The sequence below is a fragment of the Ostrea edulis genome, chromosome 4, assembly GCF_947568905.1.
Source record: "Ostrea edulis chromosome 4, xbOstEdul1.1, whole genome shotgun sequence".
NCBI lineage: Eukaryota > Metazoa > Mollusca > Bivalvia > Ostreida > Ostreidae > Ostrea > Ostrea edulis.
In genome coordinates this window covers 53685640-53702526 of record NC_079167.1, presented here as the reverse complement: position 1 = coordinate 53702526, position 16887 = coordinate 53685640, and the positions used below count along the sequence as shown (strand labels likewise).

The following is a 16887-nucleotide window of genomic DNA, read 5'->3' as shown; positions in this document are numbered from 1 at the left end:
TTATCTTTGTTTGGTATATTCTTGTGAAGAAAAGGGCTGTAACCAGGTAGATGGATAATCCAAACTACATTGAATGGTTGGTTTGGTGCTTATTGATATTCACTGAAGCAACATTGTATCTTAAGTGGTTTTATATCATTAATAGTTGCTACATAGTCCTGAAAAGGCTTTCTACTTTGCCTTTTGTATGTCTTTGTTTGGTATGTTAACCATTCAAAAGTTAACTTTGACTTTTATATATGTAGGTTCTGACTTATTTGTTCATGTATATATATGCTCTGTATTTACCGTATAGTGGGGGTTTTCCGCAGTTAGATAACTTTCTGCCAAAATTTTACTTGCCAAATATGCACCCAATTGCGACTTCAGTATTTGCAAGAGAGATAACTCTTCCTTGTTTGCTAAAATTTATTCTGCTAAAATTATTAACATACCTTTGAGCCAGGAAATCGCCAAATTTTAGATCCGCGGAAAAAACCCCACTATACAGTATATGCTTTTAGCATCAAAAGAAAAGGAATAAATCATGAGGAGGAATTGGGGATGTTAAGTCTCTAAGTACAATAGTTAAGTCTCTAATTACAATAGTAAAGTCTCTATAATTGCAATAGTTAAGTCTCTAATTACAATAGTTAAGTCTCTGATAGATAGAATTCTTTTTTTTGCTGCAGGTTTACCCTGCACTATGAACTTTGAAGATTGATTAGGAGTCTTATAATTTATGTTCAGCTTTACAAATGTTATAGGAAGTGTGAACATGCAACGGGCCAGACTGGGATTCGAACCCGGACCCCTGAATCTCCAATCAGGTTCTCTACCAACTGAGCTATCTGGCTACCGGTGATTGAACCCATCTGACTGCTACATTCCTCCCTCCTTAAATTGTCTTTGCCTTTGAAGACACAACCCACATTCTTTTTACACCTGGCAGAACTTTCACCTGCAAGTGCAAGTCTAGGGGTGGTCAACGGCACCAAATGTAATAGGAAGGGAGAAAATGCAATGGACCAGACCGGGATTCAAAACTGGCCCCCCTGACTCTCAAGTCAGGTGCTCTATTAACTGATCTATTTGGGCCACTGGCGTTCGAACCCGTCTGACCGCTGCATAAATTTTGGTGCCATTTTAGTATGCCTGAGCCATAGGCTCAAGTGAGTTTTTATTCCTTGCCTGTCTTCTTAAGCATCACATTTACAACCTCTTCTTGAAACTACTTGGTCAATTAGCACCAAGTATTCTTGAAAATATGTTATTTCCCTCTTGATTCCTAGATATCGCACAACTAATCTGAATCTACTACTGAAATTTGTGGAAGTTAGCTCCTGAGCTTTTGAGCACAACTGCGCAGGATGCTACAACTAAGTATTTACTGGTTCAAAATACTGATCCCATTGGTGCAAACATATTGCACATCTATTACTGAACCCTATCCAATTGAAAAAATTTGTGTCAATTCAAATTTTGAAAGGGTTTTGCAGGGACTATATTTTGTGGCGGAAGGATTGATTAATCAAAAAGTTTTAAATCTGCGTGATATTAGTTTCTGTTATATCCAATATATCTTGTATTTTTATATTCCTATACGTGTATTTCAGTTTTATAATTTATGCTACAATTAGTGGAGACTTGGAACTAGTTCAAATGTTGTACATGTAATTTATTAATTTGGTAGATATATTTTTCCAAAAAGAACACAGATTCTTGCAAAAGTTTGAATGAATTTACTTGAAATTTTGTATCAAAATTTAGGAATTTTGCCAATAATTAAAAATTTTGGTCTCCAGTCCCCACTTTTTAAAATGCCATTTTAAATTTTGATACAAGACCTTGAAAATTATGTGAAATTTTAGAAATTGACATTACTCCTAATATGTATAATTTTAAACTCTCAAATTTGATATCATGAATTTTTCTGTAGATCAAGTGCAAAAAGGTCATTATTTATTTCCACTACTAGTATTAAACTTTTTTATCTGTAGTGTTAGAATACATGATTATGTATCTATTTTATGTATTGATTGATTTGTGTTGCTTATGTTGTGTTGACACCAACAGACAAATCAAGTTTTTTTTATTGAACAAGAGATATATGCCCCCATGGTGCAAAATTGAAAAGAATTATACACATGCATCATTTAACTGAAAGTAGTATCACCAATTCAAAATGATGAGCAGACAAAATCTTCCTATGTCAAGACCATGTGACCTAAAAATCAATAGGGGTCATCTACTCCTTATATATCCTGTACCAGTATACAAAGTTTTGTGTCAATCAAGCAACTAATTCTTAAAATATTGGAAACAATATATTACTATGTCCAGTTTGACCTTTGTCTGTGTGACCTCAAAATGAATAGGGGTCATCTTCTCCTGAAGAAGTACCAGTGTACCAAGTTTGATGTCTATGAAGCAAAAGGTTCTCTAGACATTGAGTGGTCAGTATATTCCTATGTCCTGTTTGACCCTTGACCATGTGACCTCAAAATCAATAGGGGTTATCTACTCCTTAGGATGTACTAAGTTTGGTGTCTGTCAAGCAAAGGGTTCTCAAGATATTGAGCAGACAATGTCTTCCTATGTCCAGAGTAGATTGTCCCTTGACCTTTTGACCTGAAAAACAATAGGGGTCCTCTTCTACTCATAAACAACCCAAATATGAAATATCATTACGATCAAGTGAATGGTTCTTAAGATATTGAGCAGACATGTGGTCTACCGACCGGTGTAAAGCAATATGCCCCTCTTCTTTGAAGGGGGGCATAATAAATTTTAAGTTCAAAAAGGTCATGCTTAGAACACTGTAGCTCAATAACAAATGGCAACCCCAGTTTTTGTTTTTAATTTCCTAATTCTCCTTCAATGTAGAAATCAAAAATGCACTTCCCAAAAAATTGACATTCAAATCTCGTGTGCAAATTAAACCTCATCAAAAGTCCTAGGTTAAGACTACTTTGTTTGGATTATTAAAAAACATTTAAAGAGACTCCAATCAGGAGTTTTGTAGTATTGTCAATCCTTTTGGAAGAGTATTGTTAATTTCTATGTTGAAGGGGAATTATGAAAGTAACAATGAAAAAATGGGAGTCATAGTGCTTGTTATTTAGCTATAGTGTGTTAAACTTCAACTCTTTGCACTTAATTACTTTTGCTTTATTCACATAAACTATTATAAGTAGGTGTCTGCACAAAATATGCAACACAAATCAATCACATGAAATTAATACATACTCACCTCTTCTAACAATACAGATATGAAAATGTTTAATACTAGCAGATTGAAAATAAATGATCTTTTTATACCTGATATATGAAAAAATTCATCATACTGAATTTGAGAGTTTAAAAGAACATGCTAGGATTATTGTCAGTTTTTAAAATTGCTCATAAATTACAATTTAATATGTCTTTCCTCAAAATTTAACAAGAGGTACTGTGAGCAATGCTCACTAAGAATACCCCCCGCTTACCCCAATCTCCCAAAGGGTGTTGTTAATAGGTATAAATTACCTCTTTCCTGAGTGTAAAAATATGGTATGAATGGAAGATATAGTCTGAACACAAATCCATGGCATAAACCTATAATTTTGACCTTGAGATCAAAGGTCAAGGTCATAAAAAGGTCATGAATGTACATGACACATAGTCTCCTTGTGATACACCCATGTCTTATGGTATGACGTCAAAACCTTATAATCAATTTTGACCTTGAGGTCAAAGTTCAAGGTCATATAGAGGTCATGAAGGTACCCAACACATCGTCTCATGGTGATACACTCATGTATCAAATATGGTATGTCTATGTCAAAGAACAAAGAAGTCATGGCCCTGACACGAATCCATTGTAAAAACCTTTAATTTTGACCTTGAGGTCAAGGTCATATGGAGGTCATGAAGGTACATGACACATCGTCTCATGGTGATACACTCATGTGTCAAATATGGTCCTATGTCAAAGAACAAAGAAGTTATGGCCCGGACACGAATCCATTGTAAAAAAACCTTTAATTTTGACCTTGAGGTCAAGGTCATATAGAGGTCATGAAGGTACTCGACACATCGTCTCATGGTGCTCCACCTGTGTGCCAAATATGGTATGCCTAAGTCAAAGAACAAAAAAGTTATGGCCCGGACACGAATCTGCACAGACAGAGACGGACAGACAGACAGAGTGATTCCTATGTACTCCCCTGAACTTCGTTCGGGGGATATAAAAACATATATGCCAATTAGGGTTAACTTTCAGATATGGATGTTGAGGTAAGGGCATGTATTGTCTCAGAACTAATATTGGAATATTTCAGATGTGCTTTTCAAACACATTATTTACTGGAATATATAATGGATTCCTTGTCCATTGAGATAAATACCGTTGGAGTAAATTTTATTATTTGATAAAAATGTAAAAGTAAACTACTCTGCATGCTCCACAAAATCCACATAGAAGTTAAAAAGAAACAAGAGGCCCATGGGCCACATTGCTCAGCTGAGTCACCTTGGTCCATATCAGAAGACTATCCATATATATTTGCATGTAAAACCCTAGTCCCTATTATGGCCCCAACATACCCCTGGAGGCCATGGTTTTTGCAAACTTGAATCTAAACTATGTCAGAAAGCTTTCATGTAAATGTGAACTTCTTTGGCCCAATGGTTCTTGAGAAGAAGATTTTTCCTATATATTTGTATGTAAAACTTTGATCCCCCCTTGTGGCCCCATCCTACCCCCAGGGGCCATGATTTAAACAAACTTGAATCTGCACTATGTCAGAAAGTTTTCATGTAAATATCAGCTTTTCTGGCTCAGTGGTTCTTGAGAAGATTTTTAAAGATTTCCCCTATATATTTGTATGTAAAACTTTGATCCCCTATTGTGGCCCCATCCGACCCCCGGGGGCCAGGATTTTAACAATTTAGAATCTGCACTACCAAATAAAGCTTATCTATAAATTTCATCTTTTCTAGCTTAGTGGTTCTTGAGAAGAAGATTTTTTAATTACCCTACTCTATTTTTACCTTTTCTTGATTATCTCCCCTTGGAAGGTGGCCTGGCCCTTTATTTCACCAATTTAGATTTCCTTTTACCTAAGGATGCCTTGTGCCAACTTTGGTTGAAATTGGCCCATTGGTTTTTGAGAAGAAGTCAAAAATGTTAAAGTTTACAGACGGACGGACGGACAGACAGACGGACGGACGCCGGAATACAGGTGATCAGAAAAGCTCACTTGAGCTTTTAGCTCAGGTGAGCTAAAAAAGGTTTGAATTGTTTGATGATTTCATATTGGGATTTAAAAAGCTGAAAAAGTTCATATATTCATAATACCTTAGATCACATTAGTGACCTTTAATTAAAACACATTTTCTTGGAACTAGTAAAGCAAAAACAGTTTGAATATATTCTGTCTAGACTTTATTACTTTTCAATACTACATTCACAGCCAACATATTTCACAGGAATCATAGTCAGATTGTGTCAAATTCAATGTATACTAACAGTTGTTTTAGTATTTGATGTGTCCTTTGAATCATCTTTTTTAAACACACCTGATCCATAAAGGATTAACATTACGACAACAATGAGGACAACAGTCACCACTATGCCAACGATAATCATCATCTTCGTGTTCTTCCACCAGTATTTCTTACGAATTTTTTTGGCAGTCTTCTGGAACTGTGATGACTACAAAGAGATGTATATTCCAAAATCACAAATGAATATCCACTTCAATAAAAACATAACCGCTACTTTACGCTTTAAGTTTGAAAATCATTATAAAAATTCAAGATGCCCAAAGCTAGATCATACAGAGCTGCAATTCATAAACTGGAGTACTAAAAAGTGTCGCCGAACACAAGGAAAACATGTCAGTAAGTATCTATATTCTCCATGTTTTGGGATGCTTGCATTACATTTTGACAAACTGTAATTACTTTAAACATTGCTATTGGAGAAATTATGATGCTTTCCACAGAAAATTTTGTGTAAGCCCATTCTGAACCCATGGTTCATAATTTTCCTAAAAATCCCCCTTTTTTCCCATGTAAAACTTTGAATCTATATTTTGTTCCAAACCTATTTCCTGGAAATTTATTAAATCAGCTTGAATCTCCACTTTCTAGCCCTGCATGCTCTTGGGAATAAGATTTTCTCCTATATATTCTTATGTAAAACTTCGTTCCCTAAGTGAAGCCCTATCTTAACACCCACCCCCCCAAAGAAGGTCGAGATTAAACAAACTTGATCTACATTTGATCCTCTATGGAGGCCCCACCCTACCCACGATTTGAATAAACTGGAATCTGCACTACCTGAGGATGCTTGCATATAAATATGAGCCCTCATCATACTCTGGGGCCATGATTTAAACATAAGTTTTATCTTTATTAAAATTCCCTTTTTCCAGGGATGCTTTGTACCAAGTTTGGTTGAAATTGGCCCAATGGTTCTAGAGAAGAAGTAAAAAATGTAAATATAAAGTTTACAGACTGATGGACAGACTGACAATGAGTGATCAGAAAAGCTCACTTGCGATTATAGCTCAGGTGAGCTTAGAAAAGGTTTGATAATTGTGTATATATGGGTATCATTATCAATTTCACTTTATCACTTTAGTTAATTCAACCATTATAGATTATTACACAGCTTCAATCAGACTGTGTTGGAGGTCGCTTTATACCAGCTTGAGAACACTAAAGTGTGTATAATCCCATAAAACAAATTAACAACACTAAAGTCTTGCTACAAACTTTTTCCAAAAATGAAAACTATCTATTTATATTTTTTATAGGTGCAATAAATACAATTTACTATATGGAATGTATTTATTCCCATGATTTCTCAATGGAGTCCAAAACTGGGGAATATTTGTATAGGTATATAGGGAGGGGTAATATATTTCAACTTTCGAACATAATAGAAATTCTACAAGTCAATCTTTTTTTTAAGAAAATTTATATTTGTACTAATTACAACTAAACTACATGTATGTGAAAAATTATATATCAACCCATGGATTCTTTTTTTTTTCTGTATCAAATGTTCTTAACACAGGGCTTGGATTAATTTAGAAATGGAATTTTATCAGGATTATTTTTCGAGTTTTGGTATTAGTGAGGAGATCCAGGAGATCGGATTCTGGGAGCTTCCTGGCTGATCTTGGGAGATATCACATGTAATTGTGTAGTTTGGCCATGATTTTACTGTGTAATCTCTTTGAGAATGTTACCATGACTTGGATGTGTTATAATGTTTTTTTATCAATGTTTCATCATGGTTTTGTCAAAATTGGTGTTTAGTACATGTAATACCATGTACATTCAACATATAAATCAATTTGTGGTTTCTTTAACCAAACCGACCCCTGTTACAAAAAAAGGTTTCAATCAAGGCTACAACTTACACTGGCCTCCAGCTCCTCTGTTTTGTCAATTAGATTTTCTAGCCTTTCCCCTCTGTCTAAAACTCGTTCAATGTTTTGTGTCATAACATTTTTGACATCATCCACTTGAGACCTTAAAGCAGTAACATGATCCCCTGCACCTGGTTTGGAGAACTTTTCCTGTGAAATGATAAACTGTATATTAATTCACATAGTAATGTAAAATATCACATATATTTTGTTACATTTTTATTAACAATTAAAATTCTCTGTGACCCATTCTCATTCTATCACTTCAGCTTGAGTATCTTTTAAAATTTTGATTTTCTACACTTTGAGATTCTTGAAGATAATTAGATCAGTGAATAAAAACATTTTGTTGCAATACATGAATTCAGTACGAACAGTCTCTTTATGTCCTATTTTGTACATTAAAAATTCACCCTGGCATTAGAAGTAGAGTGCAATGTTCAGTTAGTTTACAACATCACCACAAACACAAATGTTGTGATGTTTGAGGCCAAAGATGGATATAAAAAATGCACATGTACATGTATTTAAGAAGCATTGCAGTTCATACCCTCAATCACTCATGTGGTAATTTTCAATAAATTTATTTCTTACACGAGCTGTTCTGAATGTAAGGGGAAAGGAGAAAAATTATGGCTGGACCAGGAAATGAACCTGGGACACCTGCACTACTAGTCAGGCACTTTAATTACTGAGCTATTCAAACCCATATTCACAGTCCAAATAGCTGAAACCACTACATATCTATAATAGATGTATCAACATCAACCACAGTTATGTCCCTTATCTCCCATCCTGTAAGGCCCCCCACTCCCACATTTTCCATGTTGTTCTTTGGGCAGAACCCAATTACCACCAGAACCTAATCACATGCAGAACCTAATCACATGCAGAACCTAATCACTAGCAGAACCTAATCACCAGCAGAACCTAATTGCATACAGAACCTAATCACATGCAGAACATAATCACTAGCAGAACCTAATCACTAGCAGAACCTAATCACCAGCAGAACCTAATCACTAGCAGAACCTAATTATATGCAGGATCTAATCACTAGCAGAATTTAACCCAATCACCAGCAGAACCTAATCACTAGCAGAACCCAATCACATGTAGAACCTAATCACATGCAGAACCTAATCACATGCAGAACATAATCACTAGCAGAACCCAATCACATGTAGAACCTAATCACATGCAGAACCTAATCACTAATAGAAATCAATTACAAGCAGAACCTAATTACTAGAAAAAATGCAACCTGATCAGGACAACTTACCTACTGTATAAAGGCCTGCATATAACTACTTACTAGACAAAGCCTGTGTCAGACAGACTGACATAAACAGGGAAAACATTTAACTTAAACTTCTCACAACTCAGATGGGATATCTACCATATCCTGGGCCATGACGAATCCAAACTCGCTGTCCAGCTCATGCGATCCAGCACTCACAGCCTTCATTGCAAGTGTGCCACTCTGGAACTTTCGCTTGATCTAAAATTGGACATATCAGTATGACTGCTATATACCTACACTACAGCAATTTAATGTAAAATAAAATCTAATGTAAAACACAACATGCACATGTTTTTGCAGGATGTACATTGAAACAAGAGGCCCATGGGCCTTAATGATCACTATGGTATAACACAACTTTTTATGCTTCATATCAAAACTACGGTCTGGACAATTACTTAATTGTATTCTTATTATTGATGACTGTCACCTTTCGCTAATGGCTATGGTTCAAAGTCACAACACACCATCTGGTTGTGAGAAACCATTTTGAGCTTCTACTGTCACTTCATTACAAAGATGTGTCCTGGAAAAGATATTTTTGATATTTTCCCCATGACCTTGAAATTACAAACTTATCTTCAGACAACGTCACAATACACTGTATCATCATCAGCAGGCTAATGCAACAAGTATCAATTTCTACTACCAGTGACATTGGCCTTGCCCAAATGACATTGGTTCTGAGGGTCATAAAACATTGCTAGCAGACTTTGATCAAAGTCATAAAGACTCTTTATGTAAAGTTTCATTGCTAAAGCTCAACTGATATTTGAGAAACATGTATCATCCAGAAACCAAGCTCTTCTGTAGTAAGTCTCTCTTTTACGTAGTTCAGGTTTTGGTTCATGATCATTACACATTAAGACTCATAAATATCACCTGTGCCAAGCATGAGTCTCTACAATACAAAGTTTTGGCAGAGAGAGAGAGAGAGAGTAAATAAAAGATAATTAAACAGATTCTGATAAATGTTATCTAAAGATGAAGACAAAAGAGATATTGAAAGAGCTCACCTCCATGTTCCCTGATAAAGAAGATGTAAATGTATGTTAATAATGTTCATAGAAGTGATTCTAATGAAGTGATTCTAATGGATGACATATGTACTGTGAGATGTACCATTACACTTGATGCTGACAGGTCAAAGTCCAAGGTCACGAGCTCAAAAGTCTTGTTACCAATAGAAAGGCTTGGTCATGAGGAATCTATATATAAAATACAAAAGGCCTATCCCCCTTGGTTCAAAAGATATAGACAAGGTTATATAATTTCCCTAAAAGTATGACACCAATGCTACTGGTGACACCAAGGGTCTCTGTTAACAGCTCCCTGGACATTTGTCCTGGAAAGCTTAAAAAGAAAATCATTAAAAAAAATTGTTCAGCATTAAGAAATATCAGAAGCTGGTTGCCATGAAATATACCCAATTTCCCAATCATATAATGTTACTGCTCCTTAGTAATGTTAGTAGTATTCAAATGATGTGTGTTAAAAAATTGTATGCAGCCAGTATGCTTGGTAGAGAATTCTCTATTTCTCTACTCTTATGATAATTTCATTATGTGCTCATGTAAGGGGGTACACCCTTTTGGTATGAAGAAACGAACTAGAGCATGTTCAAAAGGGTTAGATGACGCTAAAAGAAAACTAACTCCTTCAAGCATGTACTGCCATTGTCTATATGAAGACTAGTACATGAATGCTACAATGAAAAATGATTCTTCAAAGCCGACAATCCTTTGAACATGCTGAAACTGCAAAGTGTGAAAAATATGATTGACTTCACTGTATTTGGTCATAATCTATAATTGTCTGATCCTCCCCTTGGCATTGATAAAGTGGAAATCCAGATGGTCTTTTGTCGGAACTTTTACCACAAATACACAATTAATTTTAGTGTAGATACTAGGTTCTGTGACGAGGACATAGGTATTGACAATGAACTATTAGGAGAATAAGCGGGGAAAAGTTCAAATACAAAATGTAATGTCTGTGAAAGCATTTTTCTCCATTGTTTACCAAAGTGAGAAGACCGTCACAAGAGCAGTCTTTCCTGATATTCACACGGGTCAAAAGAAGCTACAGTTTAAAAAGATGTTTTCCCTAAACTTAGAACTTGGCATGTCTGGCACTTGCATTGAAAATCTGCAATCTACTTCAACAAATATGTCTTTACCGTTTGTCTGACTGAACATAATATTATTGAAATTTTCAAGCCAATGTGTTAATTTCAATATTACATAGACAAAGCAATTTTAATCCATGCCCAACTGAAAATTCATCTAAACTTTTCCAGCACTGAGCATAGGTTGGTAGTTGTTAATTATTCAGCTTGACATTAATTATCATAACATGTCTGAATATCTTCTTCAACACTCCTGGATATTACACTACCAAATAGAGTGCCGAGTAGTAATAAGTGTGCAGGCCTTCACCACAAGAATATCAGTAAAGGTGATGAATGCTCCCTGAACTGCAACTAACCAATAAGCTACTTCATATGATGAATGACTTGCACGACGATCAATAACTCTTGAAATACTGTTGAGGAAATGAAGGTTTTTTTTATTCATTAGGTATATGTTGAGTGACCTTGAACTTTACAAAATGACCTTGAGTGAACTTTGTCTGAATATCAATTGCCTATTACTTATTTGTGTGATATATGATCAATACCAGTTCAAAAGCAGTTGAAATAAGGAATTTTTTCCTCATATGTTCTGAGTGACCTTGACCTTTCCAAATGACCTTGAGAGACCTTGGTCTAAATGATCAATGATTGTTGAAATATTGCTGAAATGAATGTTTTCCAAACTGAACACTTTAAAAAAAATTATTACAATTTCTAGTGAAAAATACAGTTTAGTATAAAATAACCTAAATAATGAAAATTAAAACCCCTGCTATATTTGAACTCACTATCTACAGATCAGCAGATTTACAGTTTAACTCACTGAGCTATCCAGATATCCAGCAAAACAATAAGATTTAAAGGGACAAGGAATATGTTGCTTGTATCTATTTTTTCCATTTATGGTTGGAAAGGAGGTTGGCCATTTTGACAAAGTGCTATTCCTCTTTGATTGCATATTTATACCATACACTTAATAAAACAGATTTACCTCAGCAAGGAATGCATATGGTTGCTTTTTTCCAAAATCTACATTTGCAGCACACAAATAAATCATACCATTTTCAATCACACAGTGGAATGAATAACTGAAAATAAGCAAACAAAAATAAACCAAAAAATTCTAAATAAATATTTGCAGATGCAAAATTATATATAAGCAACACCGGGTACATGATACATATACATTAAATGCCCCTCAGTATTGATCTCAAACTAGGATATGGCAAATACCCAGGGCATTTTATAGTAGATCTGCGGTCCCAGTTGTATTTACCTTATAACACTGCAGTTTATGATAATAGCTGTATGATAGATTTACAATTTGATAATACTATTTTCTGAAGTCATATTTCCTATGCAATTATAATACTGTAATATACACTATATCACGGTGGTATCGTGTTAAAGAACTCTTAAATGTTACTTTGTTAACCATTGTCATTCACATGCATTGTATAATTTGGAGAGCCCTATGGGTGAAAGTGCTGATTAAAATTCCTAAGGAATTCTGATATTTTTTTTCTGAATATTGAACTGTAGTGTTATAAATCTTCAATACTTCTACCTAGATCTCTAAACACTAATTTGAACAATGAAAACAGACAAATTTCCAGGACCACCCATCTGTTCATCAGGACATTTTCAGGAAATTAATTAGAACATGTAAAAGTAATGAAAACAATAAAAATAGCACTACTTCTACACTAGACTAGCTAAAGCTACTTTCTACAATAAACTACATGAACAGGTTTTGTTAAATTGAATATCCAGCAGTATAAAACATGTTCAATCTATCAGATGCAACATGCAATTCTAATGAAAAGGTGAAGATAACAAAAAGTGATCAATCTCATAAATCCTATATAATGAATACAAAATCAATCACAACAAGAAATGTTTCAGATATACGTATGCCCCCATGTTGCAATATTGAAGAGGGTTATACACATGTATCATTTCATTGATAGTACAAAATCATTTGACAATATCTTCCTATGTCTAGAGAGGATTGCCCTTTGATCATGTGACTTCAAAACCTATAGGGGTCATCTACTTCTTAGGATGTACCAGTTTACCAAGTTCGGTGTCTGTCAAGCAAAGGATTCTCAAGATATTGAGCGGACAATATCTTCCTATGTCCAGAGTGGATTGACATTTGACTTTTGACCATGTGACCTAAAAATCAATAGGGGTTATCTACTCTTTAAGGTGTACCAGTGTATCAAGTTTGATGTCTGTCAAGCAAAGGGTTCTCAAGATATTGAGTGGACAATATCTTCTTATGTCCAGTTTGACCCTTGACCTTTGACCATGTGTTCTCAAAATCAATAGGTCATCTACTCCTTACAATGTACCAAGTTTGATGTCTGTTAAGGAAAGGGTTTGCAAGATATTGAGCAGATATTATCTTCCTATTGGATTGACCCTTGACCTTTGACCTCAAAATTTATATGGGTCCTCTTTTACTTATAACCAACCCACTTATGAAATATCATTACAATCAAGTGAATGGTTCTCAAGGTATTGAGCGGACAAGATGTGGTCTACTGACCGACATACTGACAGGTGCTAAGCAATATGCCCCTCTTCTCTGAAAATTTAGAAGTTTATTTAACACATACTAAACCATGTAATAATATTTTTACTGTGTATACTTTCACAATCAAAGTGCACCAATCTAATTAAAATTAGCTGTTTTGAATCCGCTTCCGCTTCTCAAACTTTGAGAAGGGGTATAGGGAATTTAAAACAGCTAATTTAGTTAGATTGAAAGTGCACTTTTAAAAGAATATATTGAAATTAGTTCTAGTTTTTTTCTAGTCTTATTTTTTAACCATCTAATAGATATAATGGATGAAAAATCTGTGAACTAAATCTTTTCTATAAAGTCTGGTCTGATTAAAATTCTATTTCTGAATCAATAATACTTTTGAAATTGTGATAGGAATGAAATCTGATTATACTATTCAATGAAATTGTCATATAACCAGTTCTAAGTCTCTTTTAAGACTGTAGCTTTCTACTGATCTATAAATTGAAACCAAATTGGTTTAGAATTTCTGGAGAGAGAGAGTGAGAGAGAGAGATTGAGAAAGAGTGTGTGTGTATATACAAGTACTTATGTCTGTCTATAACTTCAGTTTTATTATAAACCCAGACCTCCTACCCCATCTGAAGCTACCTCAGAAAGTTTCACTTTTGAGTATTTCTAGATCCTGTTATGTAAACTATATATATCAAACTTTCACAATCCTTGAAAATGTTCAGATCTTTACTTACTTTGGATGATTATAATACAAGTTTATCGAACATACTAAAACCCCAACAAAAGATTAGTTATTTCAAAGTATCAAGGGTGTTGCTTCTAATCAATCAATCGTTGTAGGAACTGCAATCAATACCAATCCAATCCAAACAACATATGAAAAGTTTACCAAGGGTTTGAATAAACCTAGCAATATAGCAATATAATTTTTTTTTCAGTACTCGATCTCCATGCAGTACAGAGATTTGCAATATTAAAAAAAACAATAACATGATACCTTACTTTATAACAATTATAACATGTACAATGAACAAATTCCATGATTATACACACACACACACACACACATACACACACACTCAACAAAATTTGCAGTAATATCTCATTGATATGAACATGGATTCCATGAGATGATTCACTATCATTTGAATGAATTAACATACTCCTAGCCTTAATACTTTACACGGGAATTTTCCACATTACCTCTCTGATTGGTATGTTGTTTTGCCATCATTCCGTGTAGGAATATTTGATAGAACTGACTGGACCAATTTCTCAAAGGAACCAGCGCCAGTCTGATGGCTGCAGAGGATTGTAGTCCCCCTAGATATACAGCTGTATGTTATAGCCATCTGAAATGATATAGATTCATTTATATTTGATAGTCTTGATCATGTTGGTGTTTATATGCAAAATTTTGATTTATATATGATAAATCTTTATTTATATGCAATTTGATAATCTATTTATTCATATTTGATAAAATTTTCATTCATATTTGACAGTGTTGATGTACATATATGCTACTAGATTTATTGAATATGAACCAAGTTTGATCGCATATAAATCAAGATTTATCGAAAATAACTAACAATTAACATTATCGAATATAAATAACAATTAACATTATCAAATATAAATAACAATTAAAATTATCAAATATAAATAACAATTAACATTATCGAATATAAATAACAAATTTACATTATCGAATATAAATAACAAGAACATTGAATATGAATAACAAGATTATCAAATAGAAATCAAAGGTTATCGAATACAATTCAAAATTTTACCATATAAATATCAAGATTATAGAATATAAATCAAATTTTCGCATATAGATAACAAGATTATCGAATATAAAAAAACAAGATTATCAAATAGGCCTATACATCAAGAATCAAGATTTGTATATAATATTGCAACATTTTACATGCCATAGTCAAGTACTAAAAGTTAATGTTGTAACATTTCTAAGGATAAAGATCAAACTTAATTCAAACAGTTTGGGAGGGTGTGGGTGGGTAAAAACTCCTGCAAGCTGTTCAGTACAACAGACATCTAATTTATTTTAATACACAAATAATTACTGAAGTGACTCCCTGAATGTTTAGAAATAACATTAATTTTATTACATTTTAATGAACATTTAAAGTGATATTCAAAAAATGCTGTAGTAGTTAGGGCTATACGGACCGTGGGTATTGGCCTGGGTAGTTCAGTGGTTAGAGCACCTGACTCATAATGCAGGGGTCCCGGGTTCAATTCCCGATCCAGCCAAAGATTTTCTCCTCTCTCCTATACTACATTTGGTGCTGTTGACCACTCCTGCAATGCAGGTTGTCCCGCCAGGGGCAAAAAGAACCTGGGTTGTGTGTGTCTTTGAGGGCGAAGACAAATTTAGGAGGGAAGGAATGTAGTCGTTTAAGGGCTAACAGATCGTGGGTATCAGCATGGGTAGCTCAGTGGTTAGAGCACCTGACTAGTAATGCAGGGGTCCCGGGTTTGATTCCCAGTCCAGCCAAAGATTTTCTCTTATCTCCTACATACTACACTTACATTTGTTATTAAACACAATAGAGTGTTATTTAGTACTGTTGTGATGATCACATGATAATCAATTTGGCTCATCATTCTTGGGAGGGGGGGGGGTGAACTTTTGTTCTCGCCCCTAACAAATTGTTAAGACTTTTTTTTAAAAATTCTTATGCCATTGAAAAACAACTTATACGCCTATTATGAAAATTAAATAATTTGAAGTTCTTAATTACATTAAAGAGTGCTAAAATTTGATGCTGTTGAATGTTGCTCAAAAATTTCTAATAAGAATCCATCCCCACTTTTTGCAATGACTTTCACAATATTGGTTAAATCGTACACCATATGCAATAATTACATAACCGCATAACTGTTCTAGCACCTTGAAACATCTGGACATAAATTCTTCAGTTTATTTATTTATTTATTTACTAAAAGTTTTGACGAACACTCGAAAACATCAACATTTAACACTTTGGAAAAAAAACCCACTTCAAAATATTTTTTCCCCCCACAAAATAAAACATGTGATTTTTAACATGTTTTGTTTTTTGGGGTTTTTTTCCTGGTGAAATCTACTGTAGTCGTATTTTTGTCTCTGATGAAATATAGATCTAGCCTAAATCTATTATCTAGCGTAAAATATAAAAGTTCTAACACCAAGATGTGATAACGTTAAATGTCCTCTCCCCTCTAGTTTATCTTAAAATAATAAAAAACTTAAGTCATTTTCGAACATCAAGCATTAAAAATATTTACTTTTTACTGACTGGAGTGGAGGCGTTCCTCATCTGTGTGCGGGTCCGTCGATTTACCCAAAAGATCCCCTTGGAAGGCATTAAACGACGAAATGGATATACACAGCGAGATACAAGAAAGTAAACATAGTCGCTATCACTAATTCAGTATACAGTACACCGTTTTTCCATTCAGTAAAAAATCGTGCTGAATTTGG

At 34.3% G+C, this 16887-nt stretch overlaps 1 protein-coding gene across 1 annotated transcript; it reads right to left on the bottom strand.

Annotated features, from left to right (window-relative positions):
• Positions 1 to 5390: 5390 nt before the first annotated feature.
• LOC125668210 (vesicle-associated membrane protein 7-like) lies at positions 5391 to 16887 on the bottom strand. Its single transcript, XM_048902047.2, has 6 exons — positions 16692 to 16887; positions 14595 to 14743; positions 11835 to 11931; positions 8806 to 8907; positions 7398 to 7556; positions 5391 to 5677 (listed from the first exon to the last, which is right to left on the bottom strand). The coding sequence occupies exons 2-6, from the start codon at positions 14741 to 14743 to the stop codon at positions 5477 to 5479; spliced, it is 708 nt and encodes a 235-aa protein (XP_048758004.1). The 5' UTR covers positions 16692 to 16887; the 3' UTR covers positions 5391 to 5476.